This window comes from Manduca sexta, chromosome 21, assembly GCF_014839805.1.
Source record: "Manduca sexta isolate Smith_Timp_Sample1 chromosome 21, JHU_Msex_v1.0, whole genome shotgun sequence".
In the NCBI taxonomy this organism is placed as follows: Eukaryota; Metazoa; Arthropoda; class Insecta; order Lepidoptera; family Sphingidae; genus Manduca; species Manduca sexta.
In genome coordinates, this window is record NC_051135.1 from 831,191 (window position 1) to 851,840 (window position 20,650).

Genomic DNA, 20,650 nt, shown 5'->3' on the forward strand with positions numbered 1-20,650 from the left:
ATTGAACATATTTGTAAGATGCGACGTAGTTTCAAAACCATCGTTTCTTGTTCTCGTAATTTCGACTAGTTACAAATATAATGACACATACGATACGTTTTCGCATACGATACGATTTCGCATGCGATACGATTTGGCATACGATACGATTTCGCATGCGATACGATTTAGCATACGATACGATTTCGCATACGATTCGATTTCGCATACGATACAATTTCGCATACGATACGATTTCGCATACGATTCGATTTCGCATGCGATACGATTTAGCATACGATACGATTTCGCATGCGATACGATTTAGCATACGATACGATTTCGCATGCGATACGATTTAGCATACGATACGATTTCGCATACGATACAATTTCGCATACGATACGATTTCGCATACGATTCGATTTCGACACGATACGTGTACAAAGGCGTAAGATACTGTTAAGCAATCGTCTCCTATTTTATACATAATACACAAATGTACCTTTTATGTTTGTAAAATTGGTTACAAGTAATATAAGTTCATGAGTTTTTATCTATTGATGACGTTAATAGTACAAATACAACAGTCTAATACAATTTTTGTATGATAAATGATTTATAAAAAAGATAATATAATAGTTTTTCAGTTTACAAATAAATCGATTACTTTGGGAACCAAACAAATTAAGCATGTTGTAAACAAAACTAAACTTCAAAATAGAGTAAATAGTTCATTGCAATTGATTATATCTTGAAATAGGTATAAAATTATTTTTAAACGAAAATTAGATAATAAAAAATCTATTCAATTTCATCACATTTTAGTTTTAAAACAACGAAATTTAAAATACATACTTACTTATTTCTATATATTTATACATAAAATTAATATTATTATTTTGAATTTTATAAATGATAAATTCCACGGATACAATAACGTTTTATTATTACACATATTTTATCAAATATATAATTTATACGCGATATATTTCTCAACCATTTTGCTTGTAAATTATTAGACCATTTATAAACAAAATGCATTAATTAAAATATACGCACAAGTTCCAATTTTACCCTAAATAACTTACAAGTATACGGAGATATCTACAACTGATTATTATACAACTGATGATTATAGTTACTATACTATACATACAAGTTTAAAAATGCTAATCAGATTATATTTACAGAACCGTGAGACAATATCGTACGATAAAACATTAGCTTATCACTACGTGTAAGTTGGAAGCACACAGAAATAGATAGATATATTTTAATTACATTTTTGAAAAATCAATATTTTTTTTTTAGATTTTTTATCGATTGTGAAGAATGATCGACTTGTGTTACGTTTTTAAATAAACCATATTCGTAAAAAAAATTGGGGTTCGAAATTTAAATATATTCATAAAACCGTCTACCGAATTATTCTGAGCTGGTCACGTTATCGATTTGACGATACATTTTGGTCACAAGTTAGCAACGAACCAGTAATTGAATCATTCGAAATACGCGCAAGGTTTTACTACAGCTCCGGTCTAGTTTAATACTGGAACTTCGTGAATGATTTAACTTCACTAGTTTAGACTTTAAAAACTTATAGAAAGTATTTGCTAAAGCTATGTACAAGGCGATTTTGATATTGCGTTACTAAATGAAACCACATACTTATCTTCTTGAAACTAATACTTTATCATGAGATACTTGAACCGTAAATGTAATATAAAATACTTTAAGTTTAGAACAAAACAAAAAAATAATAATTCTGCACGCCATAACACCCCTATTTACACTTTCAGATAATTCTAACATAAACGATTAATCAGTAATACACTTACTTACCGCATATTTGCACTAAAATACAAAAATAATCAAAAAAATCTGTAAAATAAAATTGCATTTAAAAAAAATTCTTTAGTCTTGGATGATTTCCTGCTCAATGGTAGCAGAGATAAAGGCGAACATATGGTTTCATTTATTAACGAAAAGTCAAAATGATCATGTATAGCTTCCCAGTAATAATTATAATTGCTAGTGAGAAAATACGGGAAAGAATATTACCAGCTTGGATTTTGTACTATCTGAAGTTTATCTGGTAAGATTGGTAACATAATTCTGGAGGGATAAATCGTATAAATTATCACTTTTGTCGACATTTGATTGCAATCTTCATAAAATTAGGGCAAACGTAGCCACAGTCACGGGATATAAAAGATAAGAGAGATTGTAGCTCGTTACAAAGATATGTTCGCATGGGTTCGTATCCGGAAATTATAATGTAAATTCTGTTAATATAGAACGCCCTCCGGCTAAATGATATAGGTAGGCAATACTACTGGTAGCAAGCGAATGAATAGAGATCTCAGTCCCTTTAATTGTAACTATATATTCGTATAAACGTTAGTTATAAAATACGGGTAATATTTGACATTAGAACATATAGCTTTTAAACTTAAATTCGTTAAACAAAATTGCAATATTTGAAATAATCACTCATATTTTTTTCTCTTTGTTAAATAATGAGATCGAAGAAGTAAACATAAATAAGAATACTTATAAATTACTAGCTTTTGCTTGCAGCATCGATCGAGTGAATAAGTTCTATTGGGGTTTATTGTTTTCCGGAATAAAAAGTAGGCTAAAGCATTCACGAGTAATATAGATTCCTATAAGTGAAAAAAAAAAAAACATCGGCTTAGCAGTTCCTGAGATTAGCGCGTTCAAACAAACATTTCGGCTTTATAATGTTGGTATAATTAAAAATGTTTATAATAGCCTGATGGAATGCAATGAACTGCAAATATAATTTGTAATCAGTTGGATGTATTTGGAATTTCGCCCAACATTCTTCACATATGCGATCCACTAGATCATGCTTCAACAGTTCATAATTACATGTTAATTTTCACAAACCGCAATATAAATGTAAACTTAATAATAAATAATATCTTATATATACTGCGTAAAGTATTTTGATATTTTTATTGCGAGAAAATAATTTATCAGCAGTTTCATTAAGTATCCAAACTGTCTGAAAAGTGTTACTTAAAAAAAACAATACACGATTTCATAAAAAGTGCTGGATTTCGAATAAAAGAAATCCGGTTTGATCAACAATAAATAATGATTATATTGGTTATGAAACATTTTTTTTTAAATTACTGATAGCTATTTGTTTTACGCTTGTATTCACAAATGTACACAAGTACCAAGTGATGGTATGAAAAAGAAACTGTTTCTCAGGGAAATTGGCATGACAGCCTCCTCAGCGTGGAGGTATATGATAGAACAGAGGAATATGATAGCTTTATACTGAGATACAAGTTTAAATTGGGTGTAAGATAAACAAAACTAAAAAAAACCATGAAGCCGATCGTCCACCGCTTACAAAAGTAAGTTTAGATTAGCTCGCATAGTTGAGCCAGTTTTTCACACATGTGCGTCTACTGGAAATTATGCCACATCATATTGTTTAGTTGGCGGTGGACTATTGGCTTGAAATTGCCATCACTACGCGTTCAGGCGCAGTATGCATCCTTGAAGTACAAAAGTTAGAGTATGATCTATTTAATGCATTGTATTATTTTACAAGTCAATATTCGAAAATAAACTCTAACCTCTTAATGAAACGACCGATTATAATCATTTTTCCAACACAGATTGTTTTATTGTAGCTAAGATATTTACAAATCGTCATTTTCTAATGATACAATTTGAATAACAAAACTCTAGTTCTCGTATAAAAGAGAAAAAAAAAGCCATTGTCGATGAATCTGTCAGTATTAATGAGGTTATCCTGTTTTTTTTTAAAAGGTATTGATTATGATTCAAAATATCTTTTAAATGATACCAATGATTTTGATAGTTTAAATAATGTCGTTGATTAGGAATTGAGTTTGGATCGTATGTTACTCGAAAATATACACTGTTATAATGTTAATTACGTCGAATACAGTTTGGTTATGAAAATACAGATTATAGAATCACAAAGGAAAATGCTAAATAACGATACAAATATATGTTATAAAATGTAAACATAATTCCATTCATTCGACATAAGACTAACTTTAACACGGTATTATACTGTAGTCTGTACATTACATAAACATCGTTACATTATTCGAAAGTAATCCGCGTGTACAGGTGATACAAACGACGACACATCCAATTTTTATATAAAATATATTTGGTAAAATTCGCTAATTTGATTAGTTGCCAGAACCAAGCCGTGGCAGCTTTATGACTATGAAAATGAAATTTCATCGATGGAAAATTAAGGCTGACGTCGACTAGAGCTGAATCGAATCGCTTCTATTCCGTGTTGAACGCCCTTTCCTAATGGACGCTGTTTTGTAGTAAACGCAGTATTTAATATTCGTTTCGACCCGGCCTAGTCGATGATAACCATTACCGTTCCATTTACAATAAGCATCGCTGGATGCTAAACAGATTATTGTCACCCGGTGTGATGTCCTCGCGCATTGCTGGTCCTCTCATTTTCGTTTGTCAGCGATATGTTTCCTATTCAACACTATACACATATAATACAGTATGTTTGTATGTTTAGTTCACGTGATCGGCGTACACGACCCTTCGTAACACTTGAGACCTGGCTCGCATGTCCCGCTGAACCCGCCGCAGTTTTCGCCTAAAGTTCTTGCGCATACTTTGCAGCATCTGCAAGGAAAAATAATCTGTTATAAAACTGAACGACTAAAGTTGTAGGGCGTAGATATTTCCTTCAAGTAAAAGTCAAATTAGCGTACTGTGTAGTAGTAGTGTAGGCTGACTTTATACTGAAGTAATATTTATACTGCGAGGCTATCTTATTACTATGAGGCTGACACAATGAGAAACAATGGGCCAATGCCCGGGAAGCGACCACCTTACACGAGGTGTAAAACCCGCCACAGTGGTCCACGTAAGTATTTTCGATGACGGGATAAGCTTTTATATTACCGGTTTTAAACAGGCCAGAATAATTATGTCGACTAGCGAAGGATAATCGTCTTTCGTCAGTACATGACATAAATCATTGACAAAGTCGCGTGACATTGAGTCGATTCCGGTTTTGCTTACTCAAAGTAAGGAAGCCGTCTACTCGTTCGCCAATCTTCAAAAAGGACTGTAAAACTATTTTTGTATATTCTCAGAACATTCGCCGATAAACTGTCAAGCATAAAATAGTATTACAAATGTCTCCGTCGATAAAAGGCGACAGTCGTAAAGGTAACTTGGAATCTTTGGAAGTCTGAAAAATTTTACAGGTCAGTGGTTTAATATCATTCGCCCGCGATGGGCGTGGGCGCGCAAACGTCTAGCGCTAAAGGGTCTAATAGCGACAGGAATTTTATAGTATTGTGTGAAAAGGTCGCATATATGCCATCGCATCATTGAAGGTTACATCGTATGGGCAGGAATGAATTCGATTCTTTTGAGGTTTGAAAGACTACTATCCCTTTTAAATTTGCATCTTTTTGTGCTTTCAAAATTATAACTATAATATTAAAAATTAATGATACCGTACTATTTCAATAACAAAAGAAAAAATAAATGCAAAATTGAATCTCATTCCACTTGTCAGTGCAGAAATGAACGTTGTTTAAAACCATTCAGTTGCGGTCAACGTTTCCTACAAAGGAACAAGAACTGACCGAACGATATCGAAACATGTCGCAGAAATGGGTCGCTGTGACAGTTCCTACTACAATACCAGTACCCATTAAATACCGAAGCATTTTAAACAAAATAAAATCTAATTTCGAAACTTCTGCATGTATTTATCTATTTGGAATTGCGGAAAAGTTGCTCGACTAAAGTTACCTAATTGCATTAGTCGTTCGATCGACTTCCCTTATTTTGAACTTCACGGACTAACTTCAACTAAGTAGATCAGTCTTTCGTTGCGGAGGGTTTTCGCGTAAAAGCCCAGGGCAATTATTTGATTGTAGCTGTTTAGATCGGCTACTTCTGGCGTGTCGACATATAAGTTGAGATTTAATTATAAAGCAATTTCCGATCCGATAATCATTTACTATTCAAAGATAGATAAGTATATAAGTCAAGATTTTCAACTAAATTGAATAATATTATTACACGTTACATTACTAGTAAAGTTGGGGGACTTTTTTCCGGCCACGGGGGCATATCCGTCTTTTTGGGAAATGAGGGAGTTCTAATCCAAGCATAGCTTTGACAGCCGTGTAGGGAGGAGTCAAAAAACCCTCTATTTACCTTGCGTAGTCCAGGCCTTTCATTGAATCCGGTAATTCTATTTTTTCTTCCGCCAGCTCACCCCCCCCCCCCCCTTCGTATCCGTAGTTACGCCAAAGAATTTTAGCCGATATTTGTATAATTGATTACGGTCCATGATTACCATTCTAATTTTCAATCCAAATTCTAGTCCAAAAATGATTACAACCATCACTACAATACGATAACTAAAACATTGTCTGCGAAGTCCTGAATCTATATGGTACATATGGTCTCAGTCATTATAATTCATAAAAACCTTTGTATACGATGTAAGTTATTCCATTATCGTATCGCATTCCTTGTAAAAACTTTCAAGTTAAAAAGTTGTACGTTGCCAAATTTGCTAACGATCTGTTATACGATGCCTGACCTAACACTAACAAGAAAATATGACTTTCTACGTAATATTTATTTCACGTAGTATTTAACCTGTCTTGCCTCATTTATACTTAAATGAAGGCTTAAGCCAAAAGGTCTCCACCACGTTTTTTTCTCTGCTTGGTTTATTTGTTGTTTTTTTTTAATATTTATGTAAAAATCAGCGCTGCAATATCATTCAGGCTGGTATTGCAGCAAGAAGCTGAATGGGGGTTCCCACTGTTAACACAATGGGTGAGCTCATTTATCTCATGGTATAATTGTGATATATTTCGTTATATATTTTGTTTTTCTCTCCTTTTATTTTACATGTTATACTATTATTAACCCTAATAATAAAAACCTTCTTTATTTCTAATATTACAATTGAATTCGGAGCTGTTATTCAATGTGTGTATATTAATGGGAAAAAACAAATATACTTAGGTAGGTAATTGTTTTATGAAGGTGTATAAAGACATGCTTATAATTCGTCTTCATAATAAGGTTGAAAATATTTTGTTTACAACAAAAGATCTATTCTGACAATATATTATTTGGATATCTTAGGCCGATTATTTATCCCTACCGACAATGCATTCGACGAGCTGATACATTTAGACTAATGTTATTAAAAAGAGACGTAGTATTGTCTAAAGAAAAATCTATTGCCTATTTCGTGTTATCTATTGTATATTTTCGTAGTATTGTCTATTTCGGAAAACATATACTTTAAGAGGGGGAGAGCGGCAACTAATGCATTCACTTTTCGTCATGCTCATTCTGTCCCATGATAAATAGCGGGTCTTTCGTCAATTGCAGAGGGTCTACTTCGAAAAACGAACGTCGAAACAACGAACTTCGGATTTAAATTTACTTCGGATCCGTCACCATTTTGTAGCTTACCTTAGTGGTAGGATCAATTCCTCGTATTTTTTTTTTGGGAATAGCAGTGAAACTTTATGCTTGCATATGGTTTTAAAAAGGGGTGGCGAAACCCTATGAATTCTTAAAATAGCCATATCTGGAATATTGCGATGAACGGATCGGATCCGTCGTCGAATCCTTCATCGGATCCATAACACTTCGTAGTAACAAAACTTGCGACCGTCATCCAAAACTACGGATTTCGTTTTTCGAAGAAGACCCTCTGTACTGAGCTTCATCAGCTAGGGCGGAATACACAGGGCGAAAATGGGGTCTATTAGTTGTGCCTCTGCCCACCACTTCAGGAATAAAAAGATATGGGTAAATGTGTGAAAAGTAAACTCACCTACAAGGGTCCCACACGACTATCCCGAGTCCCGGACAGCCGCTCGGTTCCAGTACCTCGCACTCCCTCGGATTGCATATACAGTCCCACCCGCGCACGCTCCCCGCCAACACCAGCACCGCCACCATCGCCACCCACCTACTCATAGTCACTCACATCACACAACACAACAACACTATTTCACACTGCCCGGCTTGCATGGCTCACATTTGTACATTCCGTTTCTGATGAATTGATGATCTGCTTCTTTTCTGTAACAATAGAGATCATTTTCTTAGCTTTAATTTTATTTAATTTTTTTGTTAGATAATTTTTTTTTATAAATAGTTATATAATATAGTTGTAAGTTATTATGTTATTATAGTTCGGCCAGTCGAATTGGGTGTAACCTGGAATGGCTGTATGTTTATGTAAATAAATAAATAAATAAAAAATAAATAAATGTTTAACATCTTATTAATTTGATGTACTAGTTTTCAATATCTTATTATAGCCATTTAACATTACTTATTGGTCTTCAAATATAATCACAGTGAAATATAATTTTATAGATTTATTATAGTTAAATGTATGGTAAATAACAAAAACCACGAAATGATGAGACTCGAAATACATGCAAATACGGTATTAAACATATTGCATAAATCAAATAACGTGTCTGGTTGCATACATTACTATGAACGAAATTTATCTCGCTGAGGTTTTAGATTAAATTGGATCGCCGGTAAAGTTTTAGCGAACATTACGATATATTATTGTATTTAGATCAGAAATGAGGTAAGTACGATTTGTTGATATTTGTTTTTTTTTATACCTACGTATCAAGAGATAGAATAGTGCTAATATTTACTACACATACATACAAAACATTTTTACTCACAAAAGAAATAGGCAAAAGCACAATTCTATCATTCGTTAGTCACAACTTTTCAAACTTTCCACAAAGTTTTTTAATAAATCAAATTTTTATAAAAATAATTATAAATATGAAATAATTTGACTCCAAAAATGTGGATTTCCGATTTTTTATTAATTTCCATATTTTACAAAAATTAAGTACAAAAATCAAAAAATGCATAGGTCGAGATAAATGGCTCAATAAAATAGTGGAGGAATCGACTTTTTGCTACTACCGCAGGGTATCGAGAGCCCGTTATTAAAAATCGAACTTGATGAACAATCCATTCCGATGTGATTTTTGCTGAATCGTATTTTAATTTCTTTATACAGTTTAAGCGTCATAACTACAAATAGTACCAAGAGAAAATATCAAAGAATAATGTTCTAGAAGATGTATTAAAAACCTAAAAAGTACCAAAGAGAGGGAAGTTGAAAAATGTTATGAACTCCTTTAGATTTAAGGTAGAGTTTAGATTGAGAATGCCCATCAATGTGCGCAGTAGAAAGAAAAGTCAAATTCCGAACTACAATAAAGTATGCCAGATAAAAAGTAAGAACTCCTGGAATAAAGTAAAAGTGTTCTATTTCGATATAACTTCAGACGCTGAAACTCCGCTTTAATTATAAACATTTTTCATCGTGTAAGAAAGTTGGAACGATTTAACTATAAATAAAACTGTATTAAAGATATAGATTACAATAGTTAAGTCGAACAAATAAAGTTCAAACGAGGCAATTTCATACAAAACTTTATTACAGCAAACAAGGTACAGAAGGTTTAGTGTCGTTAAAAACATTATTATTAATTCTATAAATAAATAAAATGCTACAGAATTTATATTGAAAAAAATTTAAAACATACGGCGAACGGACTGCCTCATATCTTGTACCGCGTGTAATTAACAAACTACCCCTAGTTTTAGATAGTTAGATCGCGAGCGAGCCATGGCACTGGTTTTCCATATTACTAACACTATTTATTACAATGTCAACTTTGATAGCATTAATACAAACTAACAAATAATTGTATGATGCTCACGTGATATAAATCAACAAAAGAACTTGTACACTTACATAAGAACTGGAAACGTTTTGACTGATTTTAGTCGACGAGTGTCTGTTTAACTCCGTTGCTTTAACCTTCTGTACCCTCATTACAATAATGAGTTGTATTACTCTTAACTTGTTTGAAACTACCCGGTTTTAATTAGAAATACAAGTTTGATACACATCTGTTAAGAACTTTACTTGAAACCTGAAGCCTTGGAATATTTACTTAAATTGATTCTTGCGGTAAGTCTCGTTCCACCTTACTTTGATGTCGTCAACTTCGTTATATATTAATTTAATATCTGCACAGTATTTCTACTCATTTAAACAATGTATTTAATTTAGCGAATTCCAGGACCCTGGGATATTCAAACGTAGCAGACAAAGCGATAGACAGCGGTGTATTCAAGAGAATTCCGAGTAACATTCTGAATAATACGAAGGTAAAATATGTTTGCTTACGTGGACTGTTGCTCGTTGTCACAGTGAGACGTCTGATTAAATTAAGCTACAACAGAATAATTGTTACGTATTTTTTTTAAATATTATTTTACTTTCTAAGCTTATTTGTTTACTATCATCATGGTGGCGATCATTATCAGAATTCCATTAGTAAGTACTACGCTTCTCACCTTTTAGTATTTTATAAAAGACTTCTAATCAACAGCACATTCAAAATCATCATTTAACAGACACTACTTTTAGAGTACTCCTATTTTTATGCTCCTCGTTATGTATTTATTCGCCAAGCCAAGTTTTGTCGTATTGCGTCACACACAGATTTGTCGTAAAACTTGGTTATTTCGACTCATTGGACTGCAACGCGACACCATATATTTTGCTTGGTAACACGTCGCAAACTTTAAATTAGACGAGGATGTTCAACTGCAGTATGCTTGCAAAGCTTTAAATTATCTTCCATAATACGTGGCTATACTTATGCTAGAGCTACGCAGCTATTGTAAAAAGACTTGGCAATAATAAAACATGCTAAAATAAAAAATCACATTGTCTTTGAAAATCGCTATAATATAAGTTTGGTGTTTTATTGCATAACGATTCGACTGGGCATGTTTTTTTCCTTTGGGAATACTATGCTGCAGATAAAGAACAACATTCTGTTATAAACGAGGCCGGTTTGGGTTTTAAATCACGGATTCTGCGAATTTCTGATTGTTACCAATAAAATGCTCGTTATCATGAAATTTTCGTGTTTTATCTAGAAAACAAAGACAACACGATTTTGCGACAGCGGCAATTAAAAATATAATTCATAAATGTCCAGAATCAAAGTTCGTGTTTACTTGAAAACTGTAAAGATTTGTTAAAGCAACGTCTGAGTGTTAAGACGTAAAATATCGTAGTTTTCGAAGCACATCCCAACTTTGAGATTAAATTACCGACACTAGAGTGCCGCAATATGCTAAAGACTTCAACTATACCGCATACAGCCTATTTGAACTGCTTCGTAAACTTGAAATATGGATGAATATTTTGTTGCGCAATACCTTATCTACATTTTCCGTTGTTGACATTGTCTTCATGCAAAGTGAAGTAGATAAAGTAGTGTAGTATTTTTGTACATAAATTATTATGAAAAAAATGAATTGGTACTTAAATTATTCCTTATGTCCAAAAATTGGTTTTAGAGATTAGGGATTATAATTATAATAAGAGAAATAGTTGTAAAAATGGCAGCTGAATCCTTTTATACACTTTTGTTCTGTGTAGTTTGTGTATTTTATAAAAAATATTTTTCTATTGAAATATATACGTATTATATATATACGTATTTTTTTATTGAAATATAACAGAATATTTCACTACAATAATACTAGTATGTAAACCTGTATTCGTTCTATTGTCGATACTGGGTCAGCCGTTCGATGGCGGCTACTAATTTAGACTGACCCTAATAATAACTCGAGGATACCGCTCTACGTACGTACAAAACTGACTTAATTTGGACATATTTTTAATTAACACCTATTTAGGTCTTATGTGCGTTGCCCCGGATACACCCGATTAATGTTTTTTGAAAATACAAAGCTATCGAGTATTCCCACTTCCTATTTGATATGGTGATGTGTAAAGGAAGAAATTGCTTACATAAATTTGCACAAGATTTTATACAACCACGTGACTAGACAAACAAGTATTACCCATAAGCAAATGTATAAAGAACTAAAATTACTTACAAAGCATGGCACAGCACGGACTTCGTCATTTTTGCGACAATCCACTCGCCCAGTAATAAATTAATTTACTTTATTATTACGACTTCTTACCGTAATTCATACCATAATTAATATAACAACCGTAATTCAGGACTTGAACGTGAATGAACATTAGACAAAACATAGCTACCATTTAGGCTAAGTATCACGTATACCATATCAAAACATAATAATTTCCAACGCCCGACATTGCGTGCCAGGGAAAAATTACCGAAATATGCGTGAACCGTGTTCTGGAACATCGATCGTTCCAAGTCTCGAGGCGCGACGTGATTTGCAATCACCCTGTATTACAGTTGCAAATACAAATTATGGCTCCAAGGCGTTCAGTTGCTCAGTTCATTGTGCAGTGCACTTCTGTGTCACGATGCAGTTAGCATTGTGCAATCAACATATTCGTCATTAGGTTTCTGTTGTGGTTATGCTGTTCATTTGCTGTGTATAAATATTTTTAAAATAAGTGAGTGTTCGTATTCTATTTGTAACAAGAAGTTCAATCAAGCAGCAAAGGTTGACGAATAGAAAACAAACTTAAAAACATTTACAAATGTCTTACGTATTTCTTCAGATGACTGAGGAACACGGCTATTGTCATATCGGGTATATAATTCAGTCGTAGATACATGTATATTCTACGATTGTAAGTTTTTCAGTAAAATATAGATATGTTTGTTAATATTTTAGTTAGTTTTCTCTATATCTATCTATATCTATACTTATAATAAATCTGTAGAGAGGTCAATTCTGTACATGCAATATATTTCCAAAATAACTATCAGGGGGTGATTAGGGATCGATACTGATGCCAAAAATGCAATTAGTAAAATTTTTGTCTGTCTGTCTGTCTGTCTGTATAACCGTTATAGAAACAAAAAGTACTCGACGGATTTTAACGAAACTTGGTACAATTATTTGTCATACTCCTGTGCTGGTTATAGTATACTTTTCATCACGCTACAATTAATAGGAGCAGAGCAGTGAAGGGAAATGTTGGGAAAACGGGAGAAGTTACTCCATTTTTAAAGCTTCCGTCGCGTGTGCAACCTTAATGGTTAAAGCTACACAGAAATCATGTATGACGGAAATGTTCTCCTTAAAATTATGTAAAAATATCCTACGACAGCATATGTCTATCTTTTATGGTTGACTCACAATAACACGTGTAACTCCCGATAGCTTAGCAGTTCGAAGTTTTCTCATTATATTTGTCTACTCTTACGTTTATAACACTCTCAGTCATCCCTAATTAAAAAAGTTAACATTATTAAATATTCCATAAAAAAGAATCATAGAAATCGGTATAGAAACACCAATGTTATACATGAGATACGCTAATAATAAGCCATCATGCGTGAATACTGAATCATGCTATATGCTTCCTTCGATTTCACCAGGATCCCATCATTAGACCCTGACCGGACAATCGGACCACCTGCATACCACCATACATTAAAAAACATCCCGACAAATTGAGCACCTCCTCCATTTTTGAAGTCCGAAATCCACGCGGGCGAAGCTGCGGGCGGAAGCTAGTACCAAATATTTTTTTTAATATCCAAAGACACGAAGTATATCATACATCCAAGTTTTACGCACAAAATCACCCTTAACTAGCACTTAAAATAAAGTCGTAATTGTACAATCCACAGCAGCTATAAAAGCAAAATCGAAACCGCATTAATACGTTATCGATAGCACAAAATTACCGAGCTAAACTGGCCATTTTGCGAGCGGTTCGAGTTCCTTACTTCCTTCCCCCTCTACGGGGCGCTGACTAATGACCTTCTACTTCGCGTCATAAAATATGTACATATTGCGCCCTCAGGCCCACTTAGTGACCTTTATGGCGTTATTCATTAAAGGAAAAGAATAGGATAATACATAGATTGTGTGACCTGTTTTATTATGAACGGTAATTACGAAATAACTTAGTAATGTTTGTTTTTCTGAGACATTTTTAGGTGGTGGTATTTCTAACTGCTTCGGTGGCGCAGTTCTATTACGGTACGATTACAGACTGCAGTGCTGAGGTCTCAGGTTCGATCCCTGGCTCAGGAAGTAATATTAGGTTTTGCTTCTCAGTATCAGACTGGAGATGGAATGTGTGCCCGATATGGCGATAGGCTCGCGTCCTATCACATCACAGGACACACACATGTCGGAAAGTGGGTGCACTATTTGCGCTTCTGTCTACCCCTCCGGGGTTAAAAGCCGTGTGTAAATGTATATCTCTAAAGTCTTCGGGCCTAAGAGTCTATCATGATAAGTCGCGTAAATTTAATTATTTTTATGGGCAGAGTAATGCTCCAGCCAGTTCTATGCACACATCTTGTAGATCGAGGTTTTGGAGTGACAGATTGGGAAGGTACTGCTCCACAGAATTCCCGTGAGCCGTGATGTGGTATTTTGTGTGGGCGGTAATGTTGGTTCGAAACATCTAACAGACATACAAGATCGTAATCTCACACTGAAATGCAAATGTGAGTATATCGACATCTAGTAGAGATTTAAGTATCAATATTTAATTATCACACGTGTTTTATTGTGGGGTTTGAATTTGAACATTTTAGTCTAAACTGACTCATCGCTGCATCTAATCTATCAAGAATTATACTCTTAGCGCCAATATTTCAAGTATCAGATAAGTTACCTTTCAAATAAATTATAACCTAACTTTATAAAGAAGTCCTACGATAATTATGCAATGCCGGCAGGTCTTTTGTATGTGTGGGTGTGTCCACCACAAACCAGTCCTATTTGTATTAATTATTACTGTCTCCGTGTTATCAAAATGATATTCCTTTCCATATTATACGAGTTCGGGCGGCATATTCCTTTGTCAGTCATGTTCCGAGCCGCGTCATGTCGGTAATTGATAGACGTGGTGTTACACGCTTGTACGCGAGTCGCACTAGACTTCTCATTTACGGACTCTATTTAATACGCTTTGGTAAAACTATATATTTCTAGGAAATCGTTAAGTATATTAGTTTGTTGTTTCCGTAGAATTACGTGACTTAAGTATGGCTTAATGAGTAAGTAATAATCATTTTAAATATCCATTGAAACTATATTAGAATATAGTCTAGTGATCTATTACCGAAACATGTTCGTTTGGATTAATGTTTCTTTTTTATTTAAATATTTTCTTATAGTCATGGACAATAGCAGAATTATGACATAATCATTCAATGCTATTTCATCTTTTGTGTCTTATATGCCTATTAGGTATAAACCTAATATGTATTTAATTTTAGTAAATAATCATGGGAGTTTATTATATTATTGCATGATTTAAAATTTAACAACTTTGTAGGTATACTACGAAATCATGCTACACGTAGATTTAAATAAGGAACATTGAAATGAAATGAAATTATTTATTTGAACCTTATTCATTGATGTAAAAACCAATTCAGCAAGACACCCAAAAAAAACCTAGTATAGCTCCCTGAATTGCCATTAAATTAACAAACTGCCCACACTTATCTAGCAAATAACGTTACCTCTTAGAATTAAATAAATATTCTAAAATATACACGTAGATTTTTTATGACATGCATGATGTAAGGGCGCGTACGCACTAGGCGAAGTCCGCATTGGATAATTAGCTGACAAGCAAAATCGAAGCAATGTGAAGTAGTTAACTGTAAATGAATTAGCTGGTAACCGCAAACCGGTTGAGTTGCGGCAAACTTTCATTGCAAATTAGGGATTTCCACAATGAGTCGAACAGGAAAATTTCCAACAAGTTCATAATACCGTAGCATTACAATATGAGTTTTCACAGTTCGACAGGTATTGTGAAATCCAATGATCACGAAAAAATTCAAGTTGATTGTATTTTTTAACTTAAATTTATTTTTCAGTACCTACCCACATTAGTAACTGTTATGGTAATTCAAGTGTGCGGAAAGCTTTAATTTTCCTGAAATAAAAATAAACACGATGTTTGACGTACCTATTACGAACACAAATAAATCGTAGAAACACTAGTTTTTTTTTAAATTATACATTTCGCAAAAAACCGAAACGTTGATAAAGATATTTTATTATTTTTTGGTAATTTGATAAATACTCTGTCATTACCCTATTCGATTAAGGTCTGACATTTCTCATCAATCCGGTATTTTTAAAACTATTTCATAAAAGTACTCATAGACATAATCCTTTCTAGAGTCTTAAGAACACAAGCGTAGGTATAAATAGTTATATTGTATAAACCCCCAATTAACCTATATACACCTAATTAAAGTAGTATGTAGGTACAGAAAAATGGGGTAACTAGGAATGATATAACACATCGGTCAATAAGTCCCGAGCCTAATATATAAATTGCGCGGTTACGGATAAATACTACCGATTTTCAAAAATTACTGACCTCTATGTAACACATGTCAAAATTTTATAAACTTTTAACAATTTGTAAAAAAGTTACAGTGATTTTAGTAATGCTACTTTGAGTGTCTCTAAAACAATGGACGAAAAAGAATTTCGAGTGTTGATTAAACATTGTTTTCCAATAGGAAAAAATACCGTTGAAACAAAATTTTGGCTCGATAAATGTTATGAGATCTCTGCTCCATCAAAAGCAACAGTTAAACGTTGGTTTGTTGAATTTAAACGTGGGCATACAGACACCAAAGATGCTGAACGCTTAGGACGTCCAAATGAGGTTGTGATTTCAAATAACATAAAAAAGTACACAAAATCGTTTTGGAAGATAGTAAAGTGATGTTACAGGAGATAGCCGACATTCTAAAGATATCAAAAGGCAATGCATTTGTCATTTTGCAGGAACATTTGTCCATGAGAAAGCTCTGTTCAAAGTGGGTACCGCGTTTGCTCACCGTTGACCAAAAGCATCAACGTGTTGTTTGGAGCTTTAAGGCAAAATAAAACGGATTTTTTCTTGCAATATGTGACAACGAATGAAACCTGGATCTACCACTACACTCCAAAGTCAAAACGGCAGTCAATTGAATAGACCGCAACCGACGAAAGGCTTCCAACTCGATCAGAAACACAAATGTCGGCTGGCACGTTTATGGCTTCCGTGTTTTGGGATGCGCAAGTTATAATATTCATTGACTATCTTCAGAAGGGAGAAAGGATCAATAGTGAATATTATATGGCCATAAATGGTGCGTCTGAAGCATGAAATCGCGAAAAAACGGCCTCAAATGCAAAGGAAAAAGTGCTTTTCCATCAAGACAATGTCGGGTTACACAGCGGTCGCCATAATTGCAAAACTGCATGAATTAAAGATTGAGTCGATGTCTCATCCACCATATTCTCTAGTTTTGGCTCCCAGCTTCTATTACCTGTTTGCTAAACTGAAAAAAATGCTTTCCGGAAAAAAAATTGGCCCGAATGGAGAAGAGATCGCTGAAACTGAAGCGTATTTTGAAGCGTTAGACAAATCGTTTTATAGGAAGGGTATAGAAATTTTAGAGAAGCGCTGGATCGATTGTATCACCTTTGAAGGAGACTATCTTGATAAATAAAAAGGATTACGTCAAAAAAAATTTTTTTTCTTACTTAGGGCTCGGGACTTATTGACCGATGTAATAAGTAAGAGTACATAGAGAATAAATTAGTCGTGTTTAATTATTCACAATGAAATTACTATGTACTCTTATGTAAGCGTTAAATAAATTTGTTTTATACTAGACTTGTTTAGCTTTGTCATTCAGTCCAAACAGACGATTCAGACATTTTTGGCGAGCCCCTGGCGGTTCTTACGACAATAAAAATCCAATATTAAGAAAGGGGGATAAGATTTGGTGGCATCGCGACTTATTCTTTCCGAGGTATGTAATACTTTTCCACCTAGCTGAGATTTCTTGTTCGCACGAGTCATATAAAATTCCTGAGGCTACGTGGTCTTATTAACAATTATCAAGCTGTAAATAAATTCAACTCATTATCTCTTATATAATCACAAGACACATGCCATTCGCAACCCTATCCACCACACTTTACGGCACTTGTTAAGTTAGTATTTACGACAAAACAAGGCACGTAGGCAAACAGGCTGTAATTAGAAGGTGGGCTTGCTTTATTCCGCGAGCTCCTTTAACTAATTGAGTTAACGCTGCACTAAATAAATACAGTAACTGCTCTGATTGGCTTATGACGTGGTGCGAATAGTTAGACTCAGTGACTAAGCTCAATTAGTGAGCTGGCTTTTGTGCGCGGAATTCGACGATCTTAATTTCATTTACAGTTGAATTTTGTATTCAATTGTACGACTGTTCAATTTGTTTCGAATATCTCGTTAACGGAAAAATTGTCTGTATCAGTTCGCGCTGTGTAATTAGCGTTTGTATTGATTTATTACTGATTTAAATAAACTATTTCAATTATTTTTAGATCGATCTCGTAAATGGACGGATAATGTTTTATTTACATTTCTTTTACATAATTGTCGGGAAAAATGACTGCACCTGATGGTAAGTGGAGTCAGGTACAATAGATTGTCGACTGACGAAAGATGATTACCCCTCGGCAGTCGACACAATTAGCCGTCTGTAGTTTTCTTTGGCTTTGTTTGGCATTATTATCTGACATTCAAGTGAAATAAAGTTGTCAAACTCAATATTGACCAATCAAACGACACCTTTTATCCTATGCCAACACACTTCAGAAGTTGTCTTGCGGAAAGTGCTGAGAAACACTTTTTATATCATTTTGTGTCCTTAGGTAAGTAACGTTTAGGGGTTATTTCTATGGGTTTATTTTCAGAATCGAATCATAGATTAATATCGAGATCCTTTATTTAAATCCGCGGTTAGGAATCGTGGTGGATCTATTATTAATAATAGTTTACACATTCAACTATACATCCAAGGATTATACTCAAACGAGTATTTACACTAGCTATTTAATACTTTAACTGGCGGATACTGAACATGTATAGTCTAAGCCGAGTACACAAGGCTGTAAATAGGATTTTAATAATATATTATCTCATCATCTAATTGAGGGTTCATTCACCTTTTTAAACAATTATATATTTATATAACTACCTATTAATCCGCAATAAATTAATCAAAGCGTTGAATCAAGCACAAACCAGCACCATTTTACGTTTAGCTTCATAGATTAATCTAAAATGCGATGTTTAGGCGCACCTACCAGAGTCTATTATCCCTATAACGGTTTCAACAAATTACTGATAGCCAAACTTGGTCTGCAATAAATAGAGGCGATTTGTTACTCCTCTTTCTGCGTGGAGGGGCGAGTGATTCGCCCCAAACTGGCCTCCATAAATCGCAAACTTTTGATAACTTCAATGTTTGATAGCTTAATTGTTTTCGTAATTTCTTTGTGGAGTTTTTAATTTTAGTACTTAATTACATCTGTCATTTAAAGTAATTTGGATTTAAGACTTGTTTCTCGCTTGTGAATAAATGTAGTCCTAGAAATGAATAAATTATAAGTATCTTGTTTACTTTTGTGTTATTTCGGCAGTCTATCTACTCGAAATGATCATCACTTGAAGTGATCTGAAGAATGATTTCACTTGTATCGTATCACGGTACTCGAGCAGTTATCACCTTTTTTTAAAAGGTGCACGGCAAAGCGACCTTACTGCAGTTGATGATAGGCGGAATGTTCCAATAAAATGTCGATTGACGAGAGATGATTGCACGTCGCTAGTCGACACAATTACACCGGTCTATTGGTAACGGATATATACAGGCTGAACCTGGAACGCGGCACACTGACATGGGCCACTATGGGGGGTTTTACGCCTTGTACACAGTGTTCGAATAATAAACAAAATATTTTAATAATAATATTAAGTGATCTTCACTGCTCATAACCATCCTTAATATAACAACTGTGAATACGCTGCCGTCTTTAAAGAAAGTATTGTCATTGGACAGGTATGGCCTCTAAAATCTCACTTGTCACAAGATACGCAACTGCAAGCTGTCACTTTTTGATGGTTTCTATAATTATTACTATCCTTGTTAAACCGAACCAATCATGCTATAAACAAATGTTTTCAGCTTGAGTTTACCCCTTGAAGAACATATTGTACAACTTCTGAGTCAATGATATTCGTCGCATAAATGTGTAAACTGACTAAGTACAAAAGTCAGACACTAAACTACGATCCCAAATAAAAGGTAATAAAATGTGTACTATCTAAATTTGTTGTTTAATATGATAATTGACAAGTAAAATTTACTTTAAACAGGTCCTAAATTACATTAATACTACCATTATCGATCGTTGCTATATCCATTTATTTTTATTAAAAAAGTACGTACTCAATACATTCACATTGCTATATATTTTACGACTAATATTAACAAATAACAAAGGCAATGTATGCAAAAAGCTCACGTATCGTCAACATTTTTAATATTTAATCGTCAACGCGTGGGGAATTTGTTCAGCTCGAATACAATTGTGTCAGAATATTGTTTTTCAAATGTCACATACTTTCTATTTTTAGGGATTCATAACGAAATAAAATATCTTTATAGATTTTTCGTGTTCGTAAATTACAGTGAGTTTGTTGTTTTTTTCATATTTAATTGCATGGTCTTTTTTTCGATTAGGTTTGTGTCAGAAAAAT

The 20,650-nt window shown here is 33.8% G+C and overlaps 1 protein-coding gene across 1 annotated transcript; it reads right to left on the reverse strand.

Annotated features, from left to right (window-relative positions):
• Positions 1-1,050: 1,050 nt before the first annotated feature.
• LOC115447803 (single insulin-like growth factor-binding domain protein-2) lies at positions 1,051-8,014 on the reverse strand. The gene is made up of 2 exons (XM_030175043.2): positions 7,868-8,014; positions 1,051-4,659 (listed from the first exon to the last, which is right to left on the reverse strand). Exons 1-2 carry the CDS (start codon positions 8,011-8,013, stop codon positions 4,551-4,553), a joined length of 255 nt encoding a protein of 84 aa, XP_030030903.1. The 5' UTR covers position 8,014; the 3' UTR covers positions 1,051-4,550.
• Positions 8,015-20,650: the final 12,636 nt, after the last annotated feature.

What these genes read in the sequence shown, in the direction of transcription:
- LOC115447803 (XM_030175043.2), bottom strand. Translation starts at nt 8,013, where the DNA reads ATGAGTAGGTGGGTGGCGATGGTGGCGGTGCTGGTGTTGGCGGGGAGC. An exon ending in GTCGTGTGGGACCCTTGTAG is followed by an intron (nt 4,660 to 7,867) that starts GTGAGTTTACTT and finishes TTTTCCTTGCAG; the next exon opens with ATGCTGCAAAGTATGCGCAA.